This window comes from Ovis aries, chromosome 7 (assembly GCF_016772045.2).
Source record: "Ovis aries strain OAR_USU_Benz2616 breed Rambouillet chromosome 7, ARS-UI_Ramb_v3.0, whole genome shotgun sequence".
NCBI classification, from domain to species: domain Eukaryota; kingdom Metazoa; phylum Chordata; class Mammalia; order Artiodactyla; family Bovidae; genus Ovis; species Ovis aries.
In genome coordinates, this window is record NC_056060.1 from 68,749,423 (window position 1) to 68,775,194 (window position 25,772).

General features: G+C 37.8%; 1 protein-coding gene across 10 annotated transcripts in view; it reads left to right on the top strand.

Moving 5' to 3' along the window:
• Positions 1-206: 206 nt before the first annotated feature.
• Positions 207-25,772, top strand: part of KIAA0586 (KIAA0586 ortholog) — a 138,530-nt gene continuing 112,964 nt past the window's right edge. For 4 of the 10 annotated variants that reach the window (XM_012181727.3, XM_012181729.3, XM_012181728.4 and 1 more), the window contains exons 1-10: positions 207-336; positions 812-1,093; positions 2,000-2,070; positions 4,481-4,550; positions 5,689-5,758; positions 13,370-13,544; positions 14,867-15,088; positions 17,521-17,674; positions 19,372-19,539; positions 21,151-21,274. In XM_012181727.3, the coding sequence (XP_012037117.2) occupies positions 838-1,093; positions 2,000-2,070; positions 4,481-4,550; positions 5,689-5,758; positions 13,370-13,544; positions 14,867-15,088; positions 17,521-17,674; positions 19,372-19,539; positions 21,151-21,274 (1,310 nt within the window). In that variant the 5' untranslated portion in view covers positions 207-336; positions 812-837. Of the gene's footprint in view, positions 337-811; positions 1,094-1,999; positions 2,071-4,480; positions 4,551-5,688; positions 5,759-7,844; positions 7,963-13,369; positions 13,545-14,866; positions 15,089-17,520; positions 17,675-19,371; positions 19,540-21,150; positions 21,275-25,772 lie in introns of those variants that run through there. The other 6 variants (XM_027971898.2, XM_060418105.1, XM_060418103.1 and 3 more) reach the window with 3 other exon arrangements.

Sequence of the window (25,772 nt, forward strand, 5' to 3'; positions counted from 1 at the left end):
GTTATTCAGTGTTTTAAGTCTTGTGGGGCAATGTACTACTGCCTTTAATAAAACAAAAATTTCACACCCGTTTTAAGTGTTTCACGCCGGCAGTTTGTTTCCACCCGGAGAGTGATGGAGAAGCACCCGACAGTGTTTAGCTTTTTGGTTGGAGGAGTTGGACGATTTCATGGCGCGCATGCGTGTTGTGTTTGAAGGGCGGGTTTAAAGGGAAGTAGGTGTTGACCAGCGGGCAACTGAACTTGTTGTCAGATTAGACCTGTGATTCCGCAGATACCGGGCTTTCGGGAGACACGGAAGGGTGAATTTAGGTGTCTGATGATTGCTTCTGAAGGGGTGTGTAAGACTCGTTGGTTAAAGGAAGCTATTAAGCTTCTTATGTAGGTGATTTTGGGGAAAAAAAGTAGCATTTCGTTTTGCCTGCTTGACTTCCTCTCAAATTTTAACTCCCATCCGCATCTGGTTTCCTTTGTACTGCCTTCTCTCCGGGAGTACTCTAGGGGAGTGCTCTGTGTTATTGTTATTATTACTTATGTGGCCGTTCTCTTGTCCTCCTCACTTTGAGATTTATTGGCGTGGTGCATTAATAGACTGAATGGAATTAATGGGTAAATATGGGATTGATGGGTAAATAAATCCTCGGTCAAATACCAAATTGAAATTTCTAGCTTTGCGGATAGTCTGTTTAGGCATTGTTTTATGTAAAAGTTGATGCTTGCATGTTTCAAAATCACGTGAAATTCACGTTTTCTTCATCATACTCCTCCCTCATTTTTCCTCCCCTACCCCCGGCCCCACTAAATCCTCATAGAGGTGAAAATTTTGTTTTGAAGTTATATGGACCCAGAAGAAAATTCTGTTCAGAACTGTGGGACTAGGTTTGTTACCAGTAATATGAAAGGCTCAGAGTTTTGCCTGGAAAAGAAAAAAAAGGTTAAAGTACCAGCGAGGAGACTTCGTGAGATAGTTTCTCCAAATCAGGGAGATAATTTGGCTTTGCTGAAAGATGAATTGTCCCGCGTTCCTCCAGCGTTGTCTGCAAATAAACGTCTTCCTGTTAGAACTGGGAAGAGCCTGAATGGAACGTTATGTGGTATGTGATTCCAAATAGTTTCAACCAGTTTTCGATTTTGTAAATCTTTAGTCTTTATTTTCATTTCGTTGTGTGTGTGTGTGTTTCAAAACCTAGAGGATTTTTAATGTTTAAATTCCTAAATACAAGATATTTCTCGCTTGTACAGTCGTTAGAAGAGTGACCCCTTTTCCTGGGAAAATGGCCAGGCAGGAACAGTCTACATCGAATCATATTCAATAGATGGAATGAATAAAACGTTTCATTTTTTTTTTCTTTGCGTGTTTTTTTGGCACACTATTCTTGTTCATATCTGTGATGGACACATTTAATTAGTGTGATGTGCTTTTCACCAGTAGGGGCTGGCTTTTTACCTTCTGTTTGGATAATGCTGTACAGTTTGGAATTGTAGAAAAGCACAATTTCTGCCTTTTGATGGCATCCGTAATCCAATTCACTTGTCTAAGCTCCCTGGAAGTAAAGATAACCCACTTCACTGGTAATCAGATTAATGAATATAAGTGCGAGAAAGAATAAATAAAGTAGTTTTTATAGTGCTGCTTTTGGCAGTTTCAGCATAACCTAGGCCTGCTGTTTAATTAGGCTTTTATATCATTGCATGTTTTCTTCCTGGCAAGTGATTGCACAGATAGTTTGTCCTAATTCAATAGTGTAACTCGTTGTATAACTTTGTATACTTGTCTTATTGGATTGTCAGTTTTGAGCCCTTACTTTCCAAAATAGCAGATGTGAAAACCTTCATCGGTATATATATATGTACATTTTAAGCTTTTTGCATGAAGATTGGCTTCCAGTTTAGGTCTTGCATTAATATGGAGTTTATAGTTCTTGAATTATGCTTATACAGTTTCTAAAGGAAACATTCTAATTTAAAACTCACTGAAATTGATTCTTTTATTTTGTTAGGTTCATCAGACTTAACTTCTGCCAGAAATTATCAGCAGCCTCCAGTAGAAAATCCTACTGTGTCAGAAAGTGTAAGCAAAATAATTCTTAATTACGCTCATGTTAACATTTTAAGTATTGTCAAGTAAGGCTTTTTAAAATTTAGATTAGCAATAGGCCTTGTTTTTAATTAAAGTTCGCTTACCAAAGACACATTTTTACAAACTGCTAGGTAAAGGTAAAGGAGCTGTAACAACAGAATTTTTAAAAAGTGAAGTGTGAATTTATTCTAGCTATTCTGAAGCCTTTTGTGTGCTTTTTTTTTTGAGAGGTATTTAAAAGCTAATAACATGAAATTCTCATCTTAATGTCATTTTTTATTTATAATGCTGAAAATATTTGTTTATAAATATGTTTGGTCACACAATTAGACTTTGACCACTTATCATAATATTAACTATATATTGTGAATTTAACAAGTAAACTAAAACAGGTATTGCAGCTATTTACTTATGAATTTTGTCAACAATTCATCATAAAAAGGTATAATTATGTGCTATACTTGATCGCTGAATAAATGCCTAGCCTTTGGGTTGATGTGTTTTATTTCTTTTTTGAGGAGGCTTTATTTAAAGATTAATGGTATTTTAATTCTATTATTTAAATAATTTCTCAAATGTATGGATATGTTATTATTGTATAATTGAACATAAAAGGGTGATCTTTGGAAGATCATCAGGCAGGATTCCATTCGATTTAATATAGGCTAACAGTTTGTTTTGTGTAGATTTGTCTAATATAAAATATACCTGCAGAGCAAACCTAGTTCTTTATCATCTTACCATGATCACAAACTACAGCCTTTTTGCATTATGTTTTTATTTCATAAATAAGGGCTAAGATTATATTCTCTATTGACTTGACCATGCTATTTTAAAGAGGAAAATGAAAGAAGTCCAATATGCTCATATTTAGATTTGCTCCTCTTCATACTTGTTTCTTTCTACCACTGGAAGAAGAGTTACCTTTTCCTACTATAAGGGGCAAATCCTTATACATGTGCAGAAAGAAAACAAAACCTTAAAATCACTATAGAAAATTCAAAAAGAAGAAGGGAAAAAAGAAATTCCACAATTATATAAAAGCAAGTACTGTTAACATTTTGAGTTTTTTCTATGTATATGTATATTTTATGAAATGGGATTATTTTATAACTAAGTAATATTAAAGTTATTGTTGCATGTCATTGATTTTTTTTCTTAGGAGCTTTTAATAAATTCACAGAATTTCAGTGTATGTATATACCATAGTTTATATGTTCATATTCTTATTTTGTGACATTGAGGTTTTTTCCACTGAAATTTTTATAATATGTACAACCAGGTGATGAACATTCTGGTTTGTATCTGAGCTCACTTTCTTATATTAATTTCTAGGTATAAAATTATTACCTAAAAGAATATGCACATTTTTTATATTATTTCTTAATTGCCTCTAGAAAAACTGTATCAATATGTATTCTCTAGCAAGGTCATGAGTAGAATTAGTGGATTTCCCTCCATCTTCATTTATATGAAGCATTAATACTAAACAAACATAAAGTTTGCTGTTTTGATAGGTGAAAAGGGCATCGCATTGTTTGATTTTGTATTTCTTTTACTATTAGTGAAGGGGAACTTTTTTTCATTTATATTGCCACCTGTATTTATTCTCTTGTGAATACATATTTATGTACTGTGCTTTTTCATACTGTTTTGTGGGAAGTCTTTGATTTCCCAGATGCATTCTATGTCTTGTTAGTCTCATTGGCTATTTTTAGGAATTTAACACCTATTATCAGCAGATAGCTTGTATCAATTTTCTTTTACTATTTTTTATTTTCTATTTAATGATTTGGCAGAGGGAAAAATGTGTGCCTAAGGAAGGTGAAGCAATGTTAAATGAACCAAGCACTTAAAATGTCATGGTGTCTTAGCAGTGAATAGGATCTTAGAAGTGAAGTCCTGGGGTACACATGTGAGCAGAAATCTGTTTGGCAGTAGTTGTCACGTCTATAGAGAAGTCTTCCGAGACTACATTATAGCTCAGTGACAAAGAATACTGTGGAAATTAATTTCTGGTGTAGTGCCGTGCACTGGACATCCTTATAAACTACATTTGTCTCACAGTGAATCATATTTTTACGTTTAACTGTTTCCATTGAAATGTTACATGAGTTGCTCTCCTGAAAGTAGCAAATTGGGATTTGAATCTGAATTTCAGGACCACACTTGCTTGTTCATTTTCCGATGCATTCACTTGTCTGACAGCTCATTACTCATTCAACACATCTTTGAGTAGCTTCAGGGTACCTAAGCATGGTAGTGCTGGAATTAAGTGTATAAACAAATAGTTGTGTCCTCCCAGGACACAATAGTCACATAAGCTAGTAAATGGTACTTAATAAATAATGAATCATAAAGTGGATTTATGCCTTTCATTTCTTCCTTTCATATCCTGAAGGATTTTTCTAAAGATGCTGCAGTGCAAGTGTTGCCTTTGAATAAAATGGAAGAGAACAACAGACAAAAAGGTAAAAGGATAGATTTATTAATTTTTTGGTAAAATACCCATAATGTAAAGTTTACCATTTTTACCATTTTTAAGTGGCATTAGGTATATTCATGTTGTGCAGCTATCACCACCATCCCATCTCCAGAACTTTTCATCTTCCCCAACCAAAACTCTGTTCTCATTATATGCTAACTCTGTTCTCCTTCCCACCATTCTGCTTCCTGTTGCTATATATTCCGTTATATCTCCATATGTGTGGAATCATATATAGAGTTTTGTCCTTTGGTGACTGATTTATTTCACTTAGCATGTCTTCATGGTTCATTTATGTTGTAATATGTAAGAATTTGGGCTTCCAAGGTGGTGCGGGTGGTAAAGAACCTGTCTGCTAGTACAGGAGACATAAGATATATGGGTTTGATCCCTGGGTCGGGAAGATCCCCTGAAAAAGGGCATGGCAACCCACTCTGGTATTCTTGCCTGGAGAATCCCATGGACAGAGGAGCCTGGTGGGCTACAGTCCATAGGGTCACAAAGAGTCAGACACAACTGAAGCAACTTAGCACACTTGTAAGAATTTCTTTGGTAAGGATAGAATTTTAGAGTTTTAGATATTCATTGATTTTTTTTTTTTTAGGTATTTATTAAACAACCTTACAGTTTTTTCTTGTTTTCATTTTTAATTCATTTTTCCTTCCAAGTTAAGCTATTAATGAAATCTCTGAAGTCCAGAAAATAATTTATGATGGTAAAGGTAATTGTATTATTGCCAACCTATTGTATAGTTTGGTATTTGATACCTGATTATACATGCTGCATAGTCTTTGCTAAGATAATAGATTAAAAATATGCTTTGAAAAAATGTATTTAATGACATTTTAAAAGTAGTTGGTTTTGTTTTCAGCTAAGCAGTGTTCTCATTAGAGTTTGAACAAATGTCTCTAATTTGGCCCCAAGTGTTTCTACACAATTTTATTCTTACAGTCTTGAGTTATGACTCAAGTCACTTAATTTGTTTCTTGTCTTTTTAAATTGAGAAATCATATTGCTGAATTCCCAAACATTTTTTTAATTAAAATTTTTTTCTTTTAGTAGCTTATCAAGATACGATACATTTCTAGGAATCTAAAGTATATTTTTGTGCTTTTATTTTGCAGCAAATGACATCTTTATTTCTCAGTACACTGTGGGACAGAAAGATGCTCTAAGGGCAGTTTTAAAACAAAAGTAAGTTTCATTTAGAGAAAAGAGGTGATGCATTTCTTGTGTTTCTTTACAGTCAGCTTTGTTTATGCTTTGCACCTAGGGAAGAAAGTTGTTTTTTTCCAATATGTGAAATATAGAAGTGTGATAATACGTATAAAGCATTTTTCATGATGCTGGGCATGTATAAAATACTCAGTGGCTGTTAACAGTTATTATTGTTGCTGTGGTTGTTGTTGAAAGCACTTTGTATGCATTAACTCATTTAATTTTTTCAAAATCCAATAATATAGATTACATTACCACCTCAATTTTACAGAATCCCCATCTTATAGATGAGGAAACTGAGACACAGAGGGATTGATTTTCCTGAAGTCATTGAGCAAGTATTCACTGGGTTGGAATTCAAACCCAGGTAGTCTGTCTAAAGAGTACTGTCTTAGTCACTTAACTATACTATTCATAGCAGCGGTCACATATATGACCACATACATAATACTGCTTACTGAAAAGGACATTTAGACTTTTTCTTAATCTCTGCTTAAGATTTGAGAAAGGGACAAGCTTAGCATCTGAGTGGAGTGAAGGAAAACTGGCTATTACCCTATCTAAATACTTCCTTCCAGCTTTATCTTTACTGCCGACGAAATACAGAGTCAACCCTGACAACAGCACTGTGCTAAACATGAAAGAATGTATCACCAGGGATATTTTTAAAAATCACTAGTGGGGGTGGAATGAGATTTATGTTCCTGCACTAAATATATTCTACTCCTGGACTAGAGCTCTACAACTACTAAAATAAAGTTTATTCTTTTTTTACCTATAGTTATTCATAATATACATATTATACTCTGGGAAACACTAACAAAGTAAATACTACCTCTAAACCGCAAGGCCCTGTAAGAGGGCATGGCAGCCCACTCCAGTATTCTTGCCTGGAGAATCCCCATGGACAGAAGAGCCTGGTAGACTTCAGTCCATGCGGTCGCAGAGGGGTGGCAGACTTCAGTCCATGGACATGATTGAGCGACTAAGCATAGCACAGCAAACCACAAGGAGTGTCATCTGAGCCAGCCAGAGTTTCACAGCTGGTTGTTTGGCTTAATGGTGTTTTTCCTTTTGACATTTGATCAGCCTCCAGTTCCCAGTATGTAATAGGTGATTAGGAGGTGATTGAACTGAACTGAACTGAACCTGGATGGTAAATTGTATCCTAGAGTTTGTAAATATATACGAAAAGGCATAAGTAAGGATATGATGGAGGGGCAGTCTCCCAAATTCTGTACATAAACTAAAAATTTCAGATTACATCTACTTCATTGGAGAAAGAGTGATTACCATTTCCATCCTACTGACCCCAGGTAGCCGTGACTACTTGCAACCACAATAGGGGCTGTATCAACTTGCCTTCAAGTTAGAACTCTCAGATCTGAGAGGGAGAAGTTGTTCATAAACAAGTGGACAGTGAGAAATAGCTGTGACTACTACCCCTCCTACTTGTTCACAGTAGGTCTCTCCCCATTTCAGGATGAACAAACAGAATTGAAAAAGAAAAACTAGGAAGGGCGTTTGAGAAGGTTATTGCAGCGTAGAGAGTGGTATGAGTCAGAACTGTAAAAATGACTCTCATATTGGGTTAAAAGATAGTCTTATTGTGTCTCTAGAGAAACTTTACTGTAGTCAGTATCACTTGATTTTCTTTTTTTTCTTTTGAGAATGGCAGATTGAATTTGGCAAAGTGATTCTAAAATTTACTTGAAAGGGTACACAGTTGAGAATGTATGCACATACTGTTAAGAATACAGACATGTAGAATACACACCGTGGAGAATAGCTAATTTTGGAGAAACAAAAATGGAATGATGGAGAATCTGCCCTATCTGATGTTAAAATATGCAGTAAAGCTGTAAAAAAAAAAAAGGTAATTGACTGGAATGAGCCTTTGAGGAATGACGAGTCTGTCTGGAGTATCTAGAACAAGGGTAGAATGACATTTCCTGTGTCAGGAAGGTAAGCAGAGTTATGAACGACACCAAAGAACTTTGGACTTAAAGAGAAACGGCAAATCATTTAAAAGTTTTAAAGTTTGATATATATTTCTTACAAGGCTCACTCAGGAAAAAATGGATTAGAAGAGGGCTGGACTGAAATCTAGGAAGCCAATTGACTGTGAACTTTTCGAAGATCTTTGAAAGAGATGGGTTAGATTGATTCTAAACCCATTGGTAAGTGGTGGGATGTGAAGGTGGGAATCGTGCTGGCCTGAAAATGAGTGCACAGGTTTGGAAGATAATTTGGAGATAGAATTGACAGGAATTGATGCTTAGATGTGACCATGAGGAAGGAGCTAAGGATGGATCCCAGATTTTTGGCTTGTATAAATGCATAGTCAGTAATAGTATTCATTGAAAAGGGGAGGTGTTGGTGAATAAATTTCATTCTAGACATTGGCAAGGGTTTGAGGTACCTATGAGATATCCAGGTAAAAAATGTCTGATAGCAAACTGAACCTCTGTGCTCAGTCGTGTCTGACCCTTTGCGACCCCATGGACTGTAGCCCGCCAGGCTCCTCTGTTCATGGGATTCTCCAGGCAAGGATGCTGGAGTGGGTTGCCATACCCTCCTCCAGGGGACCTTCCCAACCCAGGGATCAGACCCACATCTCCAGTCTCTTCTACATTGCAGGTGGATTCTTTACCCACCAAGCCATAAAGAGGTCAATCTGGCAAAAGGATTCTAAGGTAGAAATCCATGTATATAAGTTACCTGTATATAGATAGTAGTCTGAGCTCTGAAAGTGGTTGGATTGGCCTGGTGGGAGTGTGAGAGTGAAAAGAGATGGCTTAGGATAGATCTGTAAGAAAACCGAATCTTTAAGAGATGTACAGAGAAAGCAAGGTGATTTCTAAGTGCCACTCAGAAAGTTTATCCAGAAGTGAAGAGTGTGGTCTTAACAAAACCGAGGAAGTGAGGTTCTAAGTTTGATAGCTGCTCAGACATAAAGATAAGGACTGAGAAGTGTCCATTGAATTGAGCAAGAGAAGGTATTAATGGCCTTCGTAAGAGCGGTTTCAGTGTAGTATTGAGATAGATGCCAGATTCAGAGGATTAAGGAATAAAAAGAGTTCTAGAAGAAGACAAAAAGGAAAGGAATAGTTTCTTCTGAGTGGGTGAATTATGTGCATTTTTTCTAGTTCTTTACACTTACGTTCAGTTCAGTCACTCAGTCATGTCTGACTCTTTGCGACCCCATGAGTTGCAGCTCGCCAGGCCTCCCTGTCCATCACCAACTCCTGGAGTTCACCCAGACTCATGTCCATCGAGTTGGTGATGCCATCCAGCCATCTCATCCTCTGTTTTCCCCTTCTCCTCCTGCCCCCAACCCCTCCCAGCATCAGAGTCTTTTCCAATGAGTCAACTCTTTGCATGAGGTGGCCAAAGTATTGGAGTTTCAGCTTTAGCATGAGTCCTTCCAATAAAGACCCAGGACTGATCTCCTTTAGAATGGACTGGTTGGATCTCCTTGCAGTCCAAGGGACTCTCAAGAGTCTTCTCCAACACCACAGTTCAAAAGCATCAATTCTTTGGCGCTCAGCCTTCTTCACAGTCCAACTCTCACATCCATACATGAACACTGGAAAAACCATAGCCTTGACTAGACGGACCTTTGTTGGCCAAGTAATGTCTCTGCTTTTGAATATGCTATCTAGGTTGCTCATAACCCTCCTTCCAAGGAGTAAGCGTCTTTTAATTTCATGGCTGCAGTCACCAACTGCAGTGATTTTGGAGCCCAGAAAAATAAAGTCATCCACTGTTTCCCCATCTATTTGCCATGAAGTGATGGGACCAGATGCCATGATCTTAATTTTCTGAATGTTGAGCTGTAAGTCAACTTTTTCACTCTCCTCTCTCACTTTCATCAAGAGGCTTTTTAGTTCCTCTTCACTTTCTGCCATACGGATGGTGTCATCTGCATATCTGAGGTTACTGATATTTCTCCCGGCAATCTTGATTCCAGCTTGTGCCTCTTCCAGCCCAGCGTTTCTCATGATGTACTCTGCATATAAGTTAAATAAGCAGGGTGACAATATACAGCCTTGACGGACTCCTTTTCCTATTTGGAACCAGTCTGTTGTTCCATGTCCAGTTCTAACTGTTGCCTCCTGACCTGCATATAGGTTTCTCAAGAGGCAGGTCAGGTGGTCTGGTATTCCTATCTCTTTCAGAATTTTCCACAGTTTATTGTGATCCACACAGTCAAAGGCTTTGGCATAGTCAATAAAGCAGAAATAGATGTTTTTCTGAAATTTTCTTGCTTTTTTGATGATCCAGCGGATGTTGGCAATGTGATCTCTGGTTCCTCTGCCTATTCTAAAACCAGCTTGAACATCTGGAAGTTCATGGTTCACATATTGCTGAAGCCTGACTTGGAGAATTTTGAGCATTACTTTACTAGCATGTGAGATGCGTGCAATTGTGTGGTAGTTTGAGCATTCTTTGGCATTGCCTTTCTTTGGGATTGGGGCTTTCCTGGTGGCTCAGAGGTTAAAGCGTCTGCCTGCAATGCGGGAAACCCAGGTTCGATCCCTGCGTTGGGAAGATCCCCTGGAGAAGGAAATGGCAACCCACTCCAGTATTCTTGCCTGGAGAATCCCATGGACAGAGGAGCTTGTTGCAAAGAGTCGGACACGACTGAGTGACTTCACTTTCTTTGCGATTGGAATGAAAACTGACCTTTTCCAGTCCTGTGGCCACTGCTGAGTTTTCCAAATTTGCTGGAATATTGAGTGTGTTCATTTACTGCATTGAGCATTAATTAATTTGATAATAGGAAAAAATAAAATTTTAAAACTTTTAAGAAGTTAATGTTTGGCCTTATAATGTTATTTTTCTTGTTGGTCAGTTTAATGTATTAATACAGAATGAGAGATCTTAAAGGATAAATCACATTCAAACAGAAAATCTAAAGGATAGGGATTGTCTGAATTATATTTTCTTAGTACACCACTCAGTCAGCTAAATGTATATTTAGCACCAACTCTGTGCTCTTTCTTACTGCTTATGTGGTATAAAAGCCCCCTACTCCAGGTTTCCTAGAGCTTAGTTGGGGAGAGAATAGGTACATAGATGGAGGAATGTATGATTAGAGCTGTGAGTGGAAACATTCGGTACGTTGTTAATTTTGTTAACATGTTAGTTTTGTAAAATGTCTATTCTGTGAAAGTGAAAGTTGCTCAGTTGTGTATGACTCTGCGACCCCATGGACTACTCAGTCAATGGAATTCTCCAAGCCAGAATACTGGAGTGGGTAGCCTTTCCCTTCTTCAGGGGATCTTCCCAACCCAGGCATTGAACCCAGGTCTCCCACACTGCAGGCAGATTCTTTACCAGTTGAGCCACAAGAGAAGCCATTTAAACCGTAGGATGGCTGACTGTCAAGCCTCAATTGTATGGTCTTGGAAGTAAGTGTTGTGTTCATCTCTCAGTCATTTCTGACTGTGTGACCACATGGACTATATCTCATCCGGCTTCTCTGTCCATGGAATTCTCCAGACAAGAATACTGGAGTAGGTAGCTATCCCCTTTTCCAGTGATCTTCCTGACCCAGGGATCAAACCTGGATCTCCTGCACTGTGGGCAGATTCTTTACCGTCTGACCTATCAGGGAAGCTCATCGAAAGTAAATGAAAAGAAATTAATGAATGGAGAGATCAAGAGGAAGTGTTTTAAGAACAGGCGTATTTATTTTTTTGGCTGTGCCATTTGGCATTCAGGATCTTAGTTCCCAGGGTTGAACCCACATTCCCTGCATTGGGAACTCGGAGTCCCAACCACTGGACCACCAGAGAAGTCCCCAAGAACAGGCTTATTGAAAAGGTCAGACTTTTCAGTTCAATTGTTGAATCTTGGGAAGAAGGTTAGAGCAAGTTGGGTGAAGAAGATTGAGAGAACAGAGTGAAAAAAAAGCCTGGAGTTGCCTGTGAGAGCAGGTAACTGGGGAGAGGACACAGAAAGTACAGTATATGTTGGAACCTAGAGCAGGACCAGAGGATGGAGTAAGCAGAATGCCAAATAGGAAACTAGCCTATTCAGTTGTCTGTAAGGAATGATTTTAGACTTTTGAATGGTGAAATCTGTGTGGAAAGTTTTTAAGCAAATAGAAACCAGAAGAATGAAGTAGTTGGCAAGAGATGATGGTTTTGTACTAGAGCAGAATTATGAAGGGAGAAGTGCTGTTTCGAGAGAAAAAGCCTGATGTCATGGGAAGATCTGTGGGCACTGGCCTTAACTTGGCTACTTACTAGTTCTATGACGTGATCAGGTAAATCCCATTATCTCTGTGGACCTCAGTTTCTTTCTTCATCTGTAAAATGAAGAAAATTAGGAAAGCTGGGCTTTGGGTTCCCCTGCCTCTATAATTCCATGACATGATTCCTGCAATTGTGATGAAATAATTGAGAAAACCCGATGACTCAGTTGGGTATGAGAAGTTAATTGAAAGGTAGAGATCTTAAGATAACTTCAAAATTTTGAGAATGCGAGACAAATGATGCTCTTAATAGAAATGAGGCAACATCGAAGAGGAGTAGGTTTAAGAGCTCTGTGCCTTCTTTAAAAATCAGAAGGTGGAAATCCAGCAGCTGGAGATGAAGCACATTCCTGCTGATTTTACTTAGACTTACCTTAGGCACTCTTCAATTTTGTCAGTGTTTCTTTCATTTCTTTTAGGCCAAAGACAATACAAAATTGACCAGTCTTTTTTTTTTTTTTTTAATAAGTGTTTAGTTAAATGCCTTATTGTGAATATGTATTTTCTGGACTCATCTTTAATCCAGACTGCTTAGTAATGTATTTTATGCCTGTTTTAATAAATTAGGTGACATTTATTAAATCTAAATGAGTTAGAAGTTTAGAAATTCTTTTCAGCAGTTTTAATAGTCCCTCTTGGGTTGTCTTCCTTTGGGAGTAAAACTTGATACCTGAATACTTAGAGCCTTTGCTGTATGTTTTAAATCTGTACTTCTTTTCAAAAACTTTTTAAAGTGTATTTTTATTTATTTTTGGTTGCACTGGGTCTTTGTTGCTGTATGTGGGTGTTCTCTGTTTGTGGTGAGTGGATGCTACTCTGTTGCGGTGCTAGGACTTCTCATTGTGCTGGCTTCTCTTATGGAGGAGCATGGGCTCTATGCATGCGAGCGTCAGCAGTTGTGGCGCATGGCCTTAGTTATTCCATGACAGGTGGGATCCTTCCAGACCAGGGATCGAACCTGTGTCCCCTTCGTTGGCGAGTAGAATCTTAACCCCTGGACCACCAGGGAAGTCCCAGATTTGTGCTTCTTGACTATAAATCATTGTAATTGTGCCCATGTCTTTTTCATATGTGTAGGTCATATTTTCTGAAATATCAGTGCCTTCTGGGAATTATCTTTTAATTTTCTTAGTGTGTGGTGACCTGAGCCTTAATAGATTTCATTAACCAAATGAATGATGTGCTGATAGCAAAAAATAAGAATTTATCTTTTTTAAAAAAATCAAGGAAATTCACCTGCAGCAGATTGCCGCTTATAGGTATTTCTTCTAATGGTTCAGTATAGCTTACTGAATAGACTTTTTTCCCTTTTTTATTTCCAGAGCTCAAAGCATGCCTGTTTTTAAGGAGGTGAAGGTACAGCTTTTAGAAGATGCAGGCACAGAAAAGGACCCTGTTACCCAGGAGAATAGAATTTCACCCAGTGGAATTGATTCAGCTACAACTGTGGCTGCAGCAACTGCCGCCGCCATTGCAACAGCAGCTCCACTGATAAAAGTATACCTGTTTCTTCCTAGATAGTCATAACTTCTTTGTAAAATGTACCAGACACTGATTTTGTAATTGTTGTGTCCAGCCGTTGACTAGGGACATTCTCGTTGTTCTCTGTGGTTATGTATTATTTCTCAGAAGTTATGAGACTTAACTCTCATCCCTGTATTACTGCTAGAAAATCCTGGATTCCTTTGTTTTAGCAGTGGAGTATCTCATCTTGGGAGCCACTCAGTCTTGGGTAGCTGGGATGACTGGACATCCTTATTTTAGAGCTAGAATTTACCGTACAGATCATATATGCAAAGCCCTCCATTTGTAACTGAGAAGATTGAAAAACAGGTCAGAGTCAGCATCAGGTCTTAGAGCTAATAGGTAGGAGAGCCAAGATTGCTGACCAAACTCAGTTCAGTTGCTCAGTTGTGTCCGACTCTGCAACCCCATGTACTGCAGCATGCCAGGTTTCCCTGTCCATCACCAACTCCCAGAGTTTACTCAGACTCATGTCCATTGAGTCGGTGATGCCATCCAACCATCTCATCCTCTGTCTTCCCCTTTTCCTCCCGCCTTCAATCCTTCCCAGTGTCAGGGTCTTTTCCAGTGAGTCAGTTCTTTGCATCAGGTGGCCAAAGTATTGGAGTTTCAGCTTTAGCATCAGTTCTTCCAATGAATATTCAGGACTGATTTCTTTTAGGATGAACTGGTTGGATCTCCTTGCAGTCCAAGGGATTCTCAAGAGTCTTGTCCAACACCACAGTTCAAAAGCATCAATTCTTCAGCGCTCAGCTTTCTTTCTTTTTTTTTTTTTTCCAGCTTTCTTTATAGTCCAGCTCTCACATTCATACATAACTATTGGAAAAACCATAGCTTTGACTAGATGGACCTTTGTTGGCCAAGTAATGTCTCTGCTTTTTAATATGCTGTCTAGGTTGGTCATAACTTTTCTTCCAAGGAGCAAGCATCTTTTAATATCATGGCTGCAGTCACCATCTGCAGTGATTTTGGAGTCCCCCCAAATTAAATCTGTCACTGTCTCCGCTGTTTCCCCATCTATTTGCCATGAAGTGATGGGACTGGATGCTGTGATCTTAGTTTTCTGACGAAATAAAAATTCTATGTGGCAAATTTGGTAGTTTTTAAGAGAAAAAAGATCTAGTTAAGGATAGCTATTCTGCCTTATTTCTGTGATTCTAAACATAAAGGCTTTAGAAACATCAGAAGTGTAGAGGGTAAAAGTTCTGGTTTGATAATTTCTCTATACCAGTTCACTTTATATAACCTTTCTAATAATTGAGCATGTTTTTGATGTCTGGATATTTTTGTTTTAGGTGCAGAGTGAGTTGGAAGCAAAGGTTAATTCTGTTACAGAATTACTCAATAAGTTACAAGAGACTGATAAACAGTTACAACGTGTTACTGAGCATCAGACGACCATGCAGAATAAACAGGAGACACTACACTGTCATGATCATGAAAAACAAATGAATGTGTTTATGGAGCAACACATTCGGCATCTCGAAAAGCTGCAACAACAGCAAATTGATATTCAGGTATCTGTAATAAGCGACCGCACATCCCGTGACCTTTCATGACTCGGATCTCTAAGCTGATATTCACTGATTATTCCAGTAGTTCATCTCCTTAGATTGTAACAGTTTTAGTTCTTAAATAATGATTTGTTTGTTCATCATTCTTTTCTTCTATGTGGAAAAGAAGAACTCTGCATGTTCTAGTTCAGGTGTCTGGCTTTGTGAGACCTCTCCTTAAAACTGTTTTTTTCCTTCTTTTGTGATATTTCTTTTCATGGCATTTTAAAAGGGCTTATATTGCATTGCAGTTTTCTGTTTATATCAATGGTTCTTAGCCTGGCAAAGAGCTTCAGAATCACATGGAGAACTTTATAAAAATATGCATGCTTGTACCGGTCAGAAATTCTGAAATAGCAGGTCTAATATAGACCTGGAAATCCTTGAAAGCTCTCTAATGATTCTGATACACACCCTTGGATGAGAATCACCTAGTATACATATTTGCTTCTACATTTACCTAGTTAAAAAGAATGAACATTCTTATGCCTTTTGAATGACTCACAGGGCTATTATAAACAGTTATCTTCACAGACAGGTAATAGTATAGTGTATTTATTTTGAAATTTCCAAGTCCTTGGATAGTACCCAGCACTCAGGTACTAAGATTTTTTAAAAAAGATTTTTTAGAAAGAGTGAATGACCAGCATTGTAAATGCATTGTTTTTAATTTACCTCCCTCCCCCCCACCCCCCACCTCCACCCCTTGGTGCTACTGCTAAGTCACTTCAATCGTGTCCAACTCTTAGCGACCCCATGGACTGCAGCCTACCAGGCTCCTCCGTCCATGGGATTTTCCAGGCAAGAGTACTGGAGTGGGGTGCCATACTGTGCAACTTGAATTTCCCAGGTGATGTCAGTGCAGGACATGTAAGAGACGAGGGTTTGATCCCTGGGTTTGAAAGATACCCTGAAGTAGGAAATGGCAACCCACTCAAGTATTCTTGCCTGGAAAACCCCATGGAGAGAGGAACCTGGTGGGCTTCAGTCCATGGGGTCCCAAAGAGTTGGACAGAACTGAGCACACACTTCTAGTACTCCTTAAAAACTTTTAAAGATACAAGTAAAATATAGCATTAAGAAGAGTATACAAAAATAAGCTTATTGTAGCTCAGTATAAGATCATAGAGTGAACTCTAATATCCTATAATTTTTAAGACTTCCTAATAGGGTTTGTCTTAAAATCTAGATATGGTTGATATTATTTTAATTTGAATGATTATGGCATATAAAAAAAAGTTTTAGTAAGTACTCCGTACATTGTTAAAATTGAGTGTGTAGCACGTCATCTGGAGAGGCCGGGAGTGGGTCTACCAGAGTGCTGGTCCCCAGTCTACAGAAATCTTTGCTTTTCTGGGCCTTGATTTCTTTACCTAGAAAACAATTTTATTTTTGCTCTTTAGGATAGAATGAGATTACACATTTGAAAAGCACATTGATTTCTTTTTTTAACATAGTTCTAAGTGCCTTTCTGCCATTCATTTATCTTTCCATAAATAAACACATAATTTATTAACTTTATCATTTTTGAAGAATGAAATCTTTTGCTAATTCAGACATCTTGTTTGTAGAATTTATAACTACAGAGAAAATTGAACTTATGACATATAAAGTATTTTCATAGTTCAGTTAATGCTTAATGAAATGAAATTCTTTGAACCCATCCATCTGTTTTATGTAGAGGGATCTCAGCACACTTTTAAGAATTCTGTAAAATTCTTTTAAGAATTCTTTTTGTTTTGTTTTGTTTTTTTGCCTAGCATAAGACTCTTTTAAAATCAGTTTTATTAGTTATGATATGTGTACATTTCAGATATTTTAATAAATAGTGTTAAAAACTGTGTTGTCGCTGTGTTTTCCATTTATATGGAAATGAATATTTTACTGCTGCTACTGTGCAAAGCTACGGTTTTATTTTAGTGCTTTCTACCAATGGTTTTTAAACCTTTAAGTAAAATCTTATCATCGGTATTTAAAAAGATGAGATGTTTTGGTTTTAAATTGTCTGGTTTAAGTAGGGGTCAAGGGCTAGGGTCCCTTTCTCCTGGTTCTTTAGTCCTAGAGAGAGTGTCTCTAGGAGACAGTAGTGTCTCAGTGTTTCCTGAGCCATCAGGAGTGTCTGATGAACCATCTCTGAGGTGAAAAGGAAGAAACGGGTTTAGAACAAATGATCAGGGCCGCACTGTAGAGCCAGACGTAACCCAAGTCTTTGTGTTAGTGTATCTTTCCAGTAGCATTGCTCCTGCAGTGAGTGGTTGCATGTAATGTTTATATTGTTATTATTTATTAAATCTAATAGATTGTTTTCAAGTCCTCTAATAAATTTCAAGGTATTTTTGTCAGCTAACTCTTTCAGGTGATATTTGAAATAAACAAAGTTATTTTATGTTTTCTAGACTCATTTCATCAGTGCTGCACTCAAGACTAGTAGTTTTCAGCCTGTTATTGTACCTCCTTCTAGAGCAGTGGAAAAGTATTCTGTAAAACCAGACCATTTGAATTTTGGTAGCAGTAATCTGTCTTCACATAATGTTTTTTCTTCCAAACAAGGTAAAAATATGTAGTTCTCTATGAATAAAAGATGCCAGCTATGAATGTTCTTTGCAGTTTGTAAGCAGAAAATTTATTTACTGGGTTATAAGAGACTCTTTATTTTATAAAATTAGGGATTTTTTTCAGCCCACTAATTTCTAGATTATTTTGAAACTTGTTCAGCCAAGTTATGGATCATGTCCTATTTAATGGTTTTAATTAAAACTTTCATAAACTGTCAGAAGCATTTCTACATAAATTTAGATAAGTTTTACTTATCTAGCAGAGCTGGATTCGATCCCTGGGTTGGGAAGATCCTCTGGAGAAGGAAATGGCAACCCATTCCAATATTCTTGCCTGGAGATTTCCATGGACAGAGGAGTCTGGAGGGCTACAGTCCTGGGGGTATAAAGAGTCATACACGGCTGAGCACCAACATACACACATATGCACAGCAGTTCACCAATACTCTGACAAACTGCATATTTACTGTTTTTCTTCATTCTGTCAGGGGAGAAACCACCTGAGTACAATTAGAAACTTTCTAAATATTTTCAAGGAGTAATACAAGTCTATTTTAATGAAATTTTTAAAATCTCTTTATAGTAACAAAGGAATACACAACTTATTTGTGTTAAACCTTTGGAATTTAAACTCTTATCAATAAATGTATCTCCAAGTTACTGATATTTGAATAAGGAACTGATGAAAATCAAGAGCCTATCCTTTTAGTGATATATAAGATCCATGTAGTACATTATTCCTGACATTTGATTTATTAGGACATTATTGTATTACAGACACATTAAAGGCTCCTTATACTTGCAAGTTGCTTTATGTCTCCACAAATGTGTGGGTCTTAAACTTTTGTGAAGTAATGTGAGTAATTTTTTAAGTTGTAAAGGGAGGAAAATGAAGCACAGAAAGTTTATGATTGCCTACTCTAGGTCACCTGGCTTGAGAGTGGGAGTGTCAGAGCTGTAGCAAGAACTTAGGTTTCCATGCTCACTGGTTATAGTTGTCAGTTTTGTGGGCTTTCCTGGTGGCTCAGTGGTAAAGAATCGCCTGCCAGTGCAAGAGACACCTGTTGGATCCCTGGGTCAGCTGAACAATAGCAACAATGTGTTTTGTGCTCACTAAAGTGGGATCTCTAGATCAAAGTGAATAAAAATTTTGAGATTTGCTGTACTTAGTACTGGGCTTCCCTGATGGCTCAGCTAGTAAAGAATCTGCCTGCAGTGTGGAAGACCTGGGATCAATCCCTGGGTTGGGAAGATCTGCTGGAGGAGGGCATGGCAACTCACTCCAGTATTCTTGCCTGGAGAATCCCTGTGGACAGAGGAGCCTGGCGGGCTACAGTCTATGGAGTCACAAAGAGTCAGACATGACTGGACGACTAGGCACATGTACTTAGTACCAGATGGCCTTCTCAGTTTTCATTGCCACAAGCAGTGTCTGGCTTTGCCATTTTCATCACAACTTAAGTAGCACTGAATATTGTCATATTTTTTCTTATTAGGTTTAAGTATAAAATATTTCTAGTTTATATTCTTTGATTTCTAGTGAGGATGAAGTTATTTCTATATATTTGTTAATAACTTGAATATCCTATATAATTTTGGTTTTATTTTTAAAACATGGGGAAGAGTAATATTATAATTAAAAAAATTTTTTAAGTAAGTTAAATTTATTATTTTCTTAATTTTCTGTTGAAGCATGTTCAAGAGAGGTTGAAGATACAAGTTTTGATAAACAGAAATCTCCTTTGGAGACACCAGCACCCCGCAGATTTGCTCCTGTTCCTGTTTCAAAGGATGATAAAATATCAAAGAGGGAAAATCCTATAGAAGAAAAAGAAAATATGAAGCTTTCATGTCATACAGGTAATAAAGCAATTATAATTAGCACACACTGCTTTTATTAGGGGCTTTGCTGGTGATTCTGTCACTGTGCTGTGCTCAGTCATGTTCAACACTTTGTGACCCCATGGACCGTAGCCCACCAGGCTCCGCTGTCTATGGAATTTTCCAGGCAGAATGCTTGAGTAGGGTTGCTGTTTCCTACTCCGTGATCTTCCCGACCCAGGGATCAAACCTGCATCTTGCTGTGATGGCAGGCAGATTCTTTACCAGAAAGTCAGCAGTAAAGAATTTGCCTGCCAATGCGGGAGACATGGGTTTGCTATCTGGGTCAGGAAGAGCCCATGGAGAAGGAAATGGCAACCCACTTCAGTATTCTTGTCTGGGAAATCCCATGGACAGAGGAGCCTGGTAGGCTATAGTCCATGGGGTTGCAAAAGAGTTGAACACAACTAAGCGATTAAACAACAAAAGCAACAACTTTTGTTAGACCTATCTCAAGTTAGGAATAGATTTCCACACTTAGGATTTATAATTCCCTCACATGGACTTCCCAGGTGGCTCAGTGGTAAAGAATCTGCCTGCCAAGCAGGAGACATGAGTTTAATTCCAGGGTCAGGAAGATCCACTAGAGAAGGAAATAGTAACCCTAACCCACTCCAGTATTCTTGCCTGGGAAATCCTATGAACAGAGGAGACTGGTGGGCGACAGTCCATGGGGTCTCAGAGAGTCAGACACAACTGAGCAACTTAAAAAAACAGCAAATGAACTGGATTGGGACCTCTGTTTTTAATATTTTTCTTTAAGTAATACTGGGCAAATTAAGCTTCTTTTGATTCTTTGTAGAAGCAGTTGGAGATAAACCTTTGTAATTATTCTATCTTCTGCAAGTTATTATGTAAACCTTTAATGAAAATTGTTATTAATAAATAAAAATAATGCATTGTTGAAAGTAAGCTGATTATCATGTTTACTTATATTATTTTTAAATGTGAGTTTGTATAATAAAACTAAGAAATTTAACATTTATTATCATGTTCAGTTAGAAAAATGCTAATAACCTTTATAATTGACAAGAAATAATACTTTGTTTTAGATCCTTATAGTATTTATAGTAAAAGTAAGCAGAGATGTTAAGTATAAGCTTTCACTTTTGGAATTATTTAAATGCATTCAATCTTGTCCTGGACATATTTAAAGACTCTTAAGTAATTTTAAAAATATAATCTTTATTAAGTAAAGCAACCTTAACCACCAAAAAAATTGATAAGTAGTCTCATTAGAGATGAGGCTAAAAGGAAGATTCAACCAATACTAGTTATGAAGAAACTGCTAAATCTCCCTTTTACTGTCTATAGAAATATTTCTGTATACAGGGCTTTGCCGTGATGTTACTTCTCATTCATACTCTTTTTCCTTCTGTAATGGAAATTAATTCAGGCCTAACTTTTACAAGTATAGTTTCCATGAGTTATAAATGTTTAGCTTTTGATGTATATGTAGTCTGCCTTGTAGAGTGAAATGAGTAGATCATTACCATGTGAAACTAATTTAGTACAAACGTGTGAGCTATTACATAAAAGAGAAATGAATTAGTACTTGAAAAATGATACTATATTTCTTATATATCTTAGGAAGTGTAGGATTCTTGGAACAAATTCTGAATAACCGTGATTCTTTGACGAGAATAAGTGAATCTTCAGACAAAACCTCACTAGCTAGGTCAAAAATGGGATGGAATCCTGAGAGGAGAAACAGGTAAAAATGAGATTGGAATGCAAACTAGGTTGAACAGAGTTTTTATTTTTTTATAGTTCTAAAATTTCTTTAGGAATTTTAATGGATTTATGAGATTGCTTTTAAAAATTATCTTAGATTTAGTTACCATTTTCTTCTGCTAATATATCTTTCCTCTTTTCTATAATTATACAATGTGTGTGTGTTTAGTTGCTCAGTCATGTCTGACTCTTTGTGACCCCCATGGACTGTAGCCTGCCAGTTTCTTCTGTCCATGGAGGTTCTCTAGGCCAGAATGCTGGAGTGGGTAACCTTTGCCTTCTCTAGGGAATCTTTCCAACCCAGGGCTCAAACCCAGGTCTGTCGCACCACAGGCGGATTCTTTACCATCTAAGCCACCAATGAATACATCTAATTTTCTCAAAATGTAGATTATTTACTATTCATTTCTGATTAAATGATATCTGGGATTTGCTTCAATAATAATCCAGTGCAGGGTGGGGAAAACCAGGTTGGAAGTATAAATGAAATGAAGATAGATAGCCGTGAGTTAGTTATTGATGTAGGTAGATAAGGGTATATAGAGGTCATTATGCTACCATTTCTACTTTTGTGTTTGAAACTTTACATTATAAAAAGTTTTTAAAAAGTCAAGTAAATAGTAAAAGTCAAGGTATAGTCAGCCAGTATAATTTTTTTCTTGAATGTCATGAAAAGTACAATAACAAAAACTAAATAAGCTACATTTTATGTAATCTCATGAGACATTGTACAATTTTAGTCTGTTACCATTAGTGTAATTACTAATAAAGTAAGATTTATGTCTGTCATGTTGTTATATGTTTTTATATATCTTAGGTCCTTTTCTTATTCTACTGTTCCTCCATAGTGTCTTTTTAACATTAAATAGATATTTTCTAGTATAACATTTTAATTCCCTTATTGCTTTCTTAACTATTTTTTTTTCGAGTTATTTTCTCAGTAGTTGCCCTAGGAACTACAATTAACATCTTAATTTAAAACAATCTAGTTAGGATTAATACCAGTTTAATTTCTGTAGGATTCAGAAACTTTACTGCAGTATAGATTGACTCCCTCCTCTTTTCTTTCTGCTATTATTATCATACAAAGTATATCTTTATACATTATAAGCTTGTCCCTACAGCTTGATAATTACTGTTTTACACAGTTGTCTTTTATATCAGATAGAAGGAGAGAGTTATAAACAAATAATTTAATACTGTTTTTTATATTTACCTATGGAAGGAATGATGCTAAAGCTGAAACTCCAGTACTTTGGCCACCTCAGACGAAGGGTTGACTCATTGGAAAAGACTCTGATGCTGGGAGGGATTGGGGGCAGGAGGAGAAGGGGACGACCGAGGATGAGATGGCTGGATGGCATCACTGACTCAATGGACATGAGTCTGAGTGAACTCCGGGAGTTGCTGATGGACAGGGATGCCTGGTGTGCTGCGATTCATGGGGTCGCCAAGAGTCGGACATGACTGAGCCACTGAACTGGACTGACTTGATACAGTTAACTTTCACCCATACTCTTTATTTCTTCATGTGGATTTGAGTTAGTGCATAATGTCTTTTATTTCACCCTAAGGGACTCTTTTTAGTATTTACTATAGGGTAGGTCTGCTAGTGATGAATGCTCTCTGTTTTATTTATCTGGAAATGTCGTAATTTTTATCTTTGAAGCATAGTTTTACTGGATGTAGAATTTTTGGTTGATACTCTTGTCCTTTTAGTGCTTTGAATATATTATTTTACTGCCTTCTAGATTTCATGATTTCTGATGAGAAATATACTGTTAATCTTACTAAGGATCAGTTTAGTTCAGTTCAGTTGCTCAGTCGGGTCTGACTGTTTGCAACCCCGTGAACTGCAGCACACCAGGCCTCCCTGTCCATCACCAACTCCCAGAATCTATCCAATCCCATGTCCTTCGAGTTGGTGATGCCATCCAACCATCTATCCTCTTGTCGTCCCCTTCTCCTGCCCTCAATCTTTCCCAGCATCAGGGTCTTTTCCAGTGAGTCAGATCTTCACATCAGGTGGCCAAAATATTGGAGTTTCAGCTTCAGGATCAGCCCTTCCAACGAACACCCAGGACTGATCTCCTTTAGGATGGACTGGTTGGATCTCCTTGCAGTCCAAGGGACTCTCAAGAGTCTTCTCCAACACTACAGTTCAAAAGCATCAGTTCTTCTCTGCTCAAGCTTTCTTTATAGTCCAACTCTCACATCCATATGTGACCACTGGAAAAACCATAGCCTTCACTAGACGGACCTTTGTTGGCAAAGAAATGTCTCTGTTTTTTAAAATGCTGTCTAGGTTGGTCATAACTTTCCTTCCAAGGATTAAGCGTCTTTTCATTTCTTGGCTGCAGTCACCATCTGCAGTGATTTTGGAGCCCCCCAAAATAAAGTCATCCACTGTTTCCACTGTTTCCCCATCTATTTGCCATGAAGTGATGGGACCAGATGCCATGATCTTAGTTTTCTGAATGTTGAGCTGTAAGTCAACTTTTTCACTCTCCTCTTTCACTTTCATCAAGAGGCTCTTTAGTTTTTCTTCTTCACTTTCTGCCCTAAGGGTGGTGTCATCTGCATACCTGAGGTTAGTGATATTTCTCCTGGCAATCTTGATTTCAGCTGTGCTTCCTCCAGCCCAGCGTTTCTCATGATGTACTCTGCATATAAGTTAAATAAGCAGGGTGACAATATACAGCCTTGATGTACTCCTTTTCCTATTTGGAACCAGTCTGTTGTTCCATGTCCAGTTCTAACTGTTGCTTCCTGACCTGCATACACATTTCTCAAGAGGCAGGTCAGGTGGTCTGTATTCCCATCTCTTTCAGAATTTTCCACAGTTGATTGTGATCCACACAGTCAAAGGCTTTGGCATAGTCAATAAAGCAGAAATAGATGTTTTTCTGGAACTCTCGTGCTTTTTCGATGATCCAAGTAAGACGGTAGGCACTGAGAGAGGGCATCAGAGGGCAGACAGACAGAAACCACAATCACAGACAACTAGCCAATCTGATCACACGGACCATAGCGTTGTCTAACTCAGTGAAACTAAGCCATGCCATGTGGGGCCACCCAAGACGGATGGGTCACGGTGGAGAGGTCTGACAGAATGTGGTCCACTGGAGAAGGAAATGGCAAACCACTTCAGTATTGTTCCCTTGAGAACCTCATGAATAGTATGAAAAGGCAAAAAGATAGGACCCTGAAAGATGAACTCCCCAGGTCGGTAGGTGCCCAATATGCTACTGGAGATCAGTGGTGAAATAACTTCAGAAAGGATGGAGCGGTGGAGCCAAAGCAAAAACAACACCCAGTTGTGGATGGGACTGGTGATAGAAGCAAGGTCCGATGCTGTAAAGAGCAGTATTACTAAGGATACTTTGTATGTAATGAATCACTTTTATCTTTAAGGATTCTCTCTTTGTCTTAGGCTTTTGACAGTTTGATGTGTCTAAATGTGGATCTCTTTGAGTTCATCCTCCTAAAATTTTGTTGATCTTCTTGGATGACTGAATTAACATTCATTAAGTCAGGGAGTTTTTTGGCTGTTATTTTTGTACACAGTTAAATAGTACACATGATCTTTTTTTTCTCCTTGGGCTATGTTGTTTGTTGTTATGCTTGATGGTATCTGACAGGTCTTAAGGATTTTAGGTTTTTTTTGTTCCTTTTTTGCTCTGTTCTTCAAACTGTGTTCAGTCACTCAGTCACACCCAACTCTTTGTGGCCCCATAGACTATAGCCCACCGGGCTCCTCTGTCCATGGAATTTTCCAGGCAAGAATAGTAGAGCGGGTTGCCATTTCCTACTCCAAGGGATCTTTCTGTCACAGAGATCAAACCCAAGTCACTTGCATCTCCGGCATTGGCAGGCAGATTCTTTACCACTAGCACTACCTTGGAAGCCCATTCCTCAAACTGGATAATCTCAATTAACCTGTCTTTAAATTTGCTGATTCTTTCTCTTACCAATTTGAATATGCAGTTTAGCCTGTCAGGTGAATTTTGCATTTCAATTGCTGTATTTTTCAACTCCAGAATTTCTCTTAAAAAAAAAGAAAAAATTATTTATTTATTTATTTTTGGCTTTGCTGGGTCTTTGTTGCTGCTTGTGGGCTTTCTCTAGTTGTGGTAAATGGGGCCTACTCTTTGTTACAGTGCACAGCCTTCTTGTTGTGTCTTCTCTCATTGCAGAGGATGGTCTCTGTATGTGGGCTCAGTGGTTGTGGCATGAGGGCTGTATGGTGCATGGGCTCAGTGGTTGTAGTGCCTGAGCTTTAGTTGCTTCATGGCATATGGAATTTTCCCAGACCAGGAATGGAACTCACATCCCCCACAGCGGCAGGCAGATTCTTATCCACTGTTCTACCACAGAAGTCCAGTAGCTTTTTTCTTTTTTGGTATTCTTTGTTTGATGAGACGTCATTCTTATTTATCTATTTATTTTGGTCTTGCTCTGTGGCTTGTAGGATCTTA